The sequence below is a fragment of the Tasmannia lanceolata genome, unplaced genomic scaffold (genome assembly GCF_043159265.1).
Source record: "Tasmannia lanceolata isolate RefF3 unplaced genomic scaffold, GAP_Taslan_0.1 ptg000003l, whole genome shotgun sequence".
In the NCBI taxonomy this organism is placed as follows: domain Eukaryota; kingdom Viridiplantae; phylum Streptophyta; class Magnoliopsida; order Canellales; family Winteraceae; genus Tasmannia; species Tasmannia lanceolata.
The window spans coordinates 43,015,065-43,023,756 of NW_027518680.1; the positions used below are offsets into that span (position 1 = coordinate 43,015,065).

General features: G+C 41.0%; 1 protein-coding gene across 1 annotated transcript; it reads right to left on the reverse strand.

Annotated features, from left to right (window-relative positions):
- Positions 1-4,417: 4,417 nt before the first annotated feature.
- On the reverse strand, positions 4,418-6,847 carry LOC143854762 (glucan endo-1,3-beta-glucosidase 12-like). The gene is made up of 3 exons (XM_077364867.1): positions 6,691-6,847; positions 5,284-6,585; positions 4,418-4,512 (listed from the first exon to the last, which is right to left on the reverse strand). Exons 1-3 carry the CDS (start codon positions 6,752-6,754, stop codon positions 4,478-4,480), a joined length of 1,401 nt encoding a protein of 466 aa, XP_077220982.1. The 5' UTR covers positions 6,755-6,847; the 3' UTR covers positions 4,418-4,477.
- Positions 6,848-8,692: the final 1,845 nt, after the last annotated feature.

An 8,692-nucleotide genomic window follows, 5' to 3' on the forward strand; every position in this document is an offset into this window, starting at 1 on the left:
AAGGCGCGGCATTGGAATTCAAAACATCCCGCCTAAATCACCATCCACAATCTTCGCCCAGAATCATCGAAAATCGTATCTCCACGTGTTTATTTGCCAGCTATCAAGCTCCACGTGGTTTAAATCTAGGGTATGATTGATGTCTCCACGATCTTATTCTCCCGCCATCACGCTCCACGTGGGCGAAATCAAAGGCACGATTGATATCTCCAAGATCGTGGATCTCCACCCCTATAAAAAGGGGACTACGCACTCAAGGAAAGACATTCAACTCTCCCTCTCTTCTTTTTTGGTCTGGTAACTTGACTTAGCCATCTCCCATTCCCATCCATTGTCTGTGATTGCCCGTCTCTGACTTGAGTGTCGAAGTGGCCGTCCGGAGCCACAACTCCGGGCCCGCTGACGCTTTTTTTGTGAGCGCAGGATTACAGGTTCTGCGAAACTAGTTCGTGTAGTCAGATTTTGGGCGTCATCACATTGCATTTAGCCATTCTTTTAGGCCATCATCCTTTCTCTGTATCTCCTATTTTATTTTCCTTCTATTTGTTCTCCAAAAACTGTTTGAAGTTCTTTTCATTCTTTCAAATAAAGAAGAAATGAGTCATTTCATTACACCCTATAAATCATTTTATTTTTCTCAAAGCATGATGGTGGAAATCAATGAATTTATAATTTTTTTTTTATTGAAGTTCACTATTTAGGTTATGGGAATGGATGATATTTTCCATGTTTTGAAGCTAACTTGCCTGAGTGATTGTTTGTTACCTAATGGAAGATGGAAAAAATACAATTGCTAATAACTTATTTTTCTTTTTCACTGCCCCATCAATTTTTAGATTATCAAATTAATATCATTTTTAGGATTATAATTATTTGATGTAATTTTTTTTGTTTTCCCTCTGTAAGTGCATAATTCTTGGAACTACATTTTATCTTGGGCTTTTGTTGAAGATGTGATAAAGGATCAAGAAAAGACAGAAAATGAGGAGACTATTTCTTTCTCCCTCTATTTTGCTGTTGTTGAAGATGTGATTTGGGATTAAGAAAGTACAAAGAAGGTTAGAAGACTTTCTTTCTTCCCCTGTTAGTTTTTTTCTTAAAGTTTTTTTTGCAGATCTGAGAGTGTGAGGATATGAAAATCCGAAGAACACACGATCCTTTCTTATGCAAGGAAAACAGTTTGAAATAGGGAAACATTGTAGAAAATAAAAACGGAAGTGATATGACCTATGATTTGACCATTTTCAAGATTTATTTATTGCTTTATGGTCCCTTCCCTTGTGTTTTAGCGGACATGGCTCCAATGGTTGATGTCCATTATTTTTTTTCAAAAACACGGATTCCCGTTGTGCTAGCGGCGCTCCTTATGTAAATAGATCGATCCTTTCATAAGTAAATGGATCTAACGTGCATTTTTTTCTAGTACAGGTACGACGGGACTTCAAGCTGTGGGAAAATAATCAAGATTTTTTTTTACTGGACTATTAAAATTATTCTACAGGTACCTAAACGTCCAAGCTTTGAAAGAAATCAGTTTCACCAGGGAAAGAACAAATTATAATAATTTATGTAAGATTATTTGAAAGACACTAAAGTTTCTCTGTTTCTGGATTATTTTGAAAGTTTGAAAAATGCTTGTTTATTTTATATGTTTTATACTTGATTATCCCAAATGATTGCCAAGCAATCTTAGTCGTTAATTATGAGTTTTACCAGATTTGCAACAATGATTACAAAAGTGGAAGCTATCATGAGGCATTAACTCATTATGTTAATGCTTGACGAAACAAAAAAGCCCAAGATTCACCTTTTGTTAACTTTCTTTAGGGGTGCAACTCGGGCGGGTTCAACCTGAAAATAGGTCGGGTCGGGTTGAGTTCAGGTTAGGTTCAGGTTCGGATTGAGGTTTCCCAACCTGGGTTGAGTTCGGGTTGGGATAGGTTGAGGGATCGGGCAATCCGACCCGAGTAAAACCCGACATTTTTTATTATTTTTAATTTTAGTAAGGTCGGGTTGCGTGGGTTTGAACTCGGGTAGGGTTGGAAAAATGGGTTCCTCAGGTCTCGTCGGGGTGAACCTCATCGGATTGGAAGAATGGGTTGCTCAGGTCGGGTCGGGTTGGCCCGAGTTGCACCCCTACTTTTCTTCTCCCATTGGAAAATGTGAATTATTTCATCTTAGGAGAAGAAAGTTGGAAGAACGCCAAGTAATATATCCATAAATTTCGAAGAAAAGAGAAGAATAACTAAAACAAGTCTGGCCCGGATCATACATTTTTATAAGCCATGCTTGGGATCATCTATGAACAAAAAATCATGCTGATTGTTTAATTCTGACATGGAAAAATGGGAAAGGTCGCTCATCTATCTATAAGCATTTGAACGTCCATGTTCAACAACAAAAATGGATTGTTATATTGACTATTGTAGGATATGATGATTGAAGCGATTTCTGAGCCACAGATGATCCAGATAAGGCCCATCATGTGGAGGTTTCAGTTCAATCAAAGGGGGGACCCATCATATACTAAATAATTTTGCACCGGACTAAAAGCATGGCCTGACCGTGATAAGATGATTGTACGCCTTTCAGATGAGGCTCCTTAGGGTCCCAAAATACCATTCGAATGTAGATAAACTTAACGGTCAAATCCTTTTTGAAGTGCTTTTTGAATCTTACATTCCTGGGTCAGGTTTCGAAACAAATATATTAGTCTAGGGGTGTGAACGTATCCACGGATCTTAGATTGGATTCAACTATGTTTGGGTCACGATCTGTTCAAATCCCTTTATCGATCTGTGAACGTATCCACGGATCTTAGATTGGATTCAACTATGTTTGGGTCACGATCTGTTCAAATCCCTTTATCGGTCTGTTCAAAGGTAATGTTGATTTCACTTTCTAAATCTTTTGTAGATTCTACTTTCTAAATCTTGACATTATCAATTTTGAATTTGACGGTTTTATCAAAGTTAAATCGTCTTCAAAACAAAGACGTGGGAAAATGAAATAGTGTTTATAGATTTGAGTAAGGATTTAAAAGCCCGCAGGGGGCGGGTTCACCTACCGAAAAAAGGTTTTTTAAATATAAAAATACCCCTGTGAATGAAATAGATATAACAAGTTTATTTTTGTACCCTGAGGCTCTCAAATCAGATCTAGGACACTTCATTGTATTTTGTGCCTACATTTCAATTAGGATCACTAATAATTTTGAACATTCGGATTTAAATCCAAGGGGCAGAGTTCAGATCCAAGTATTGTGCTCAAATCATATCCATTAAAGTTCAGATCTTTTGGAGCCATGGACACCCAATCCTAACGGGTACATTTTTGGCAAAATAGGGGCTTCTTTGTCATTTAATGAAAGAATTGACCATCATAGCCCTGAACATGTGATCATTAATGTAGTCTGCAACACAAAGGCTGTCGTAACGGGCATGTATTCCCTCCTAACAATGTCCGTTAACCTTTTTTTTTTGTTTTACCTAGCGCAAAAGGCCTTCCAAGAGAGACATGGATCTGCCTACTAAATAACTTCTCTTGGGACCACCCAACTCTCCAAATTAAGCAAACAGGCCTCATGTGGAACAATTCAAAAGGAGTGTCTCCACTCTTGAAGTAAAAGCCCAAAGTGGAGTCTGCCTGGAATTGTTTTTAGGGCACGTTTGGCTGCCAGGAATTGATTTTCATGATTAATTGGAGTCTTCAAAGTGAAGTGGAGCTAAAAATCTGGAAAGAACATCCCAAAATTAGTGTCTCTACTCCGGCTAGAAGTTGCTAAAAAGCAAGAAAAGGTAGATCTGGTTTAGCTTAGGGGTTTTTGGATTCCAGAATTTTAGCAACTTCTGGTTCGACGAGACACAATTTCTGGATTTTCTTTTCAGATATTTAGCGACTTCACCCTCATCTCCACTTTGAAGATCCTTAACGAAAAACAATTACCTGCAGCCAAAGGTGCTCTTAATTTTGCTCACCAAACATAGGTAACAAGAAAAACGCAAACAATCCTAACCAGAAACATATATAACAAAGACTAATTAGGTAAATACAAGAAAAAATAAGTAAATACAAAGACTAATTAGGTGCCCTTACTTTCTCTCAGCAAACATGGCAAACCTAACCAGAAAAACGACAACAATCCTAACCAGAAACATATATAACAAAGACTAATTAGGTAAATGAGCTGCAACATAGAATAAAACTTCTATGGGGATGTCTTTACTTACACGACAACAGCATCACCAACTCTCTCAGTAACAACAACTAAAACACCAACAACTACAACAACAACAATAATTATAATAATAATAATAAATACAAAAACCTACATAACGCCTTTCAACATCTACAGTAACCCAATAGAAAACATCTACAGTAACCCAATAGAAACCCTCTCCCCCCTCCCCCCTCCCCCCTCCCCCCTCCTCTCTCTCCATTGAGAAGTCTTTGAAACCCTAGGCCTGCCACTTTGAAACTAGTATCCTGTTGGTAGTGAACACTTTCCAAACTCTGCAAGAATAAAGGGGGAAAAGAAATGCTTGTCATCAGATGTACCACAAGAGAAAAAAAAAAAAACCCATAAAAAAAAGGAAAGGGAGATGATATTTTCACCCCCCACAAGTAATGCGGGAGGGTGAAAATATCATCACCCAAAAAGGAATGACGGGATGCAAGAGCGTGCGCCATGTGAGCAAAGGAAAGATGTCACATCGATTGGAGGGCTTTTCCCTTTGTTAAAAGGGACATCCGTGCGCATTCTAGCAGCGCTAGATTACGTAAACTAATATGCCCGTTGAGTGCTAACCGACGCCGACTGAACATGACCTTTTCTAGCATGGTATGATATCCCGGAGCTATTCATGCGTACGTTAGCAGATCCACATAGAACATCTAGCATGCGCCAATATGGATCCGAAAGCAAGAACGGACCCGTACGGATCAGATATTCACGGATGAGGATGGTCACTTTGGTCATGGAGGCACTGATGGTAGAGACTCAACCCAAGTCTACTAGCATGCGCCAATATGGATCCGAAAGCAAGAACGGACCCGTACGGATCAGATATTCACGGATGAGGATGGTCACTTTGGTCATGGAGGCACTGATGGTAGAGACTCAACCCAAGTCTATTCAAATCGATCCAGTCGAGATCCAAAGACTAGACCGGATGGGACTTTTTAAATCTCGATTTGGATCCATTGTTAACATTAGGGTTTTTTTTTTGGGAGCCTCCAAAATTAGCACATTATAAATTTATAGTAGGGTAAATTAATACTCACTGGGAGTGTGCGAAACGACGTAAGCCGCCCCTTCAAAATCACAGGTCCCGATCCGTCTCCCCTTCTTCTGATAGTAACTGTTGAAGGCAAACGAGGCATGGGCCTCCAATGTATTAGGATCGTAACACGTGGCACCAGGTTGGATCTGACGGCAATCCGCCCCTCCCTCTCCACAAGCATAGTCCAGAGCCGCCTGCAATTTCCCCTCATTCGCCCTCCCGTTCGCCACGCACCACGTCTGCCCTGACGCGCTCGTGGACACACTCCCACCTCCGGTCGCCGGAGCATCCCTCTCTTCCGGCTTCGGCTGCCGTTTTAACCCCTCCGGCGTCAACGGAATGTCGTAAACCTTCTCCTCGTTCGGGTAGAACAGCCCGTAATTCCTCTCTGATGAGGGTCCCGGCTTCTTGTTTTCGTTGAAGAGAGCAAATAAGTAAACATCTATGTCCGCATTTGGTCTTAGCGGCGTCCCGGTGCCGGATAGAATATGGCGGACAAGATTTCCATTGTAAGCGGCGGCATTGCTGCTGCTGGCTCCCGTCTCGTTCTCATCCCCCTTAGAAGGCCATCCAGTCTCCGATACCACCATCTTTATGTCGTTGTATTTGAGGGCTGACATGGCCGCAAACACAGCGTCGATCTGAGCATCGAAGAGGTTGAAGTAACGAACGTTGTTGCCGGCGTCAACCACACCAGGGTTTGTGCGGAAAAGAGCATAGTCAAGAGAGATAACATCAGCATTGCCTTCGTAAGCAAAGAAAGGGTAGGCATTCACCATGAGAAAAGAGCCGGTTTGTCGGAGGAACTGGAGCATGGGTTTAATGACTGGCTCGATTAGATCGGACTTGAAAGCTCCGGCGGAGGATGGGTAGGAGGATTGAAGGCAGCTAAGGGCAATGGGGGTTGAGACTTTAATGGCGGAGTCGAGTTTGTAGTTGACGAGTGCGGCTTGGATGTTAATCATAGCGGGGATGAGGAAGGATGTGGTGTTGTTAGGGTCTACAAATACTTCGTTCCCGACTGCAATTGCGTAGATTTGGGTGGAGGGATAGTAGGCAACAATGTTCTTCTGAACCCATGTGTATGCTTGAGATGGGCGTTTGGCAACCGCCGCGAGTTGTTCGTTGGGCAAGGCCACGACGACCTTGATGTTGGTACCGGACAAGGCGTGGAGTACGGCAGGATCAGAGTCATAGAGCTTAACCCTGTCGACGCCTTGGGACTTTAGAAGCTGAACCACCTTCACCGCCGAAGGGAGGTTATCGGCTACTCGTCCGTAGTTCACACCAATAGAGCCTGCTTCTGTAAAGACCGTACAGAGAAAGAGAAAACAAAACATAAGACATTTAGGAATCAGAAATTTTGAAACCCCACATTTTTTATGTAAAAAATAACCTAAGTAGTTACCTGCGGATGCGAGGAAGAAGAGTGCTAGGAAGAAGAAAGAGGGGATAACAGTAAGAGGCGCCATGTTCTGAGAAGAACAGAGCGCTGCTAAAAAGTGAAATAGGTAAAAAAGGAAAGAACGTGGGGAGTGGTGATTGTGGAGAGGGATGTCCTTTAAATTGATGGAGTGAGACGATCGAGGGAGAGGTTGTGGGACCCACGTTTTGTCGCTCTGACAAATTAAAAGGATGACAGCTGCATTTCCGGTCTCACTACCACCTTCTCCACTGCGCGCCACCCACGCACTCCAACAACTCGACCGTTTTCTTTTTCTTACCGTTCCCGCGCGGTTATAGTCAAACGGTTTTAACTAGAGTAAAAGGAAAAAGATAATTACTAAAATCTCCTTAGATTCTAAATCAGTATCCCCACTAAACGGATAAAATCCCCACCTTTAAAACTTAACGAACAACGTAAGGATCGGAGGGGGGATAGAATGGGTCACAGAGGGGAAAAATGGTTTCCCTTTTCTTAATTTTGAATACTTTATAAATTCACTCCTGAAAGAATATAAGAAAGATAAAATATATCTCTTACCTTCCAAAGAGTTTCTCAATCAATATTTTTCCTAAGTTTCATTACTTTCAAAATTCACTCCTAAAAGAAAATTAGAAAAATAAGAATAGATCTCTCCAAGGTTTTAAATTTCGACTGGAATTTCGGGTTTCTGTCAAACCTAAAACTGAAATTAGGTAAACTTGAAACGTTACAAAATTTAGACTGAAATTTCATTGTCCCTGAAATTTTGGTCTGAAACCTTGATTTTATTCTTTCTTTAATATTTTCCCAAAATTTCAGCCGAAATCACTGAAGTTTTGTTCGAAATTTTGTACGAGATATTATTTTATTTGATTTCGTTAAATTTCTTTCCAAATTTTGAAATTTCGGCGTGGTGAGGATCGAAACGCATTCCAAAACTGAAATTTAAAACCACGAATCTATCACCTTCCTCGCCCGGATGATAACAACTTCCTTTCTAGTTTTCCTTGGGGGGGTAATTAAGATAATTTGTGTGGTTATTTTTATATTTTTGTAAATAAAAAGTGGGTCAGTCCCACATGATTGATTGGAATTGCTCGCTTGACATGTCTTGCTGTGATCTCCTACGGCCTCAAATCTATACTAGTCCCACAATCCTAACGTGTAAAATAGTGTGTGCGCGCGACTGTGCTTTGAACATGAACCACAAAACAACTATATATAGGCAACCGTTCACATTCAACTGAATGGAATACAGATAATTTAGAGTTACATTTGCATGATTACTGGGGGTCAACTAAAACGAACGGTTTGGATCAATCAAAGATGGGGTTCACTATCATGTAGGGCAGATCAGATCGTATCACAATAAGGTCGCACCTTACTGTCTGAAGCATTTCTGGTCCTCAATCTCCACCATAACGTGTAATGTGATGAGATCTCGTCATCTAGTGGGACCCATCATGATAATGAGTCTTCTACTCAAAATGGGGCCATTTATGAGAGTCAAACTTGGGTTTTTGCCTTTGCTAGTCGGAAACGGACCGTGTTGATCCAAAGGCTGGAATCAATTTGAGACGTCGGATTACGAAAGTGTAGCTGGCGAATAGAGTGAACTAACAACTTGGGGGTACTCATAATTTGACCGGACTAATAACTGAGGCTGAAATGAGAATGAAAATTTTACTGATATTGGCCCCGTTTTGGAACCGTTGTCAACGTCTGTAGTGATGTTCAGCGATTGATTGCGAAATAGAATGAAATCATATTACCTCAACGTAGATCCTTAACGTTGTTAACCTACTAATGTGAGTGGGCCCTCCTACTTACTTGTCATTTAGTCTAATTACATCATTATAAATAACATTTAGGGAGACATTACCGTTGGAGACAGTGCCGTTGTGAGCAATGCTATCGATCCAATTCTACTGCGACCTGCTGAGTGACATATGCAATCAATACCCTTATGCGGCCACCCACATTG

Coding starts and splice junctions, on each gene's coding strand:
- LOC143854762 (XM_077364867.1), bottom strand. CDS start 6,754: ATGGCGCCTCTTACTGTTATCCCCTCTTTCTTCTTCCTAGCACTCTTC. Junction 6,586..6,690: donor CTTCTTCCTCGCATCCGCAG/GTAACTACTTAG, acceptor CGGTCTTTACAG/AAGCAGGCTCTATTGGTGTG. Junction 4,513..5,283: donor CGTCGTTTCGCACACTCCCA/GTGAGTATTAAT, acceptor TTATTCTTGCAG/AGTTTGGAAAGTGTTCACTA.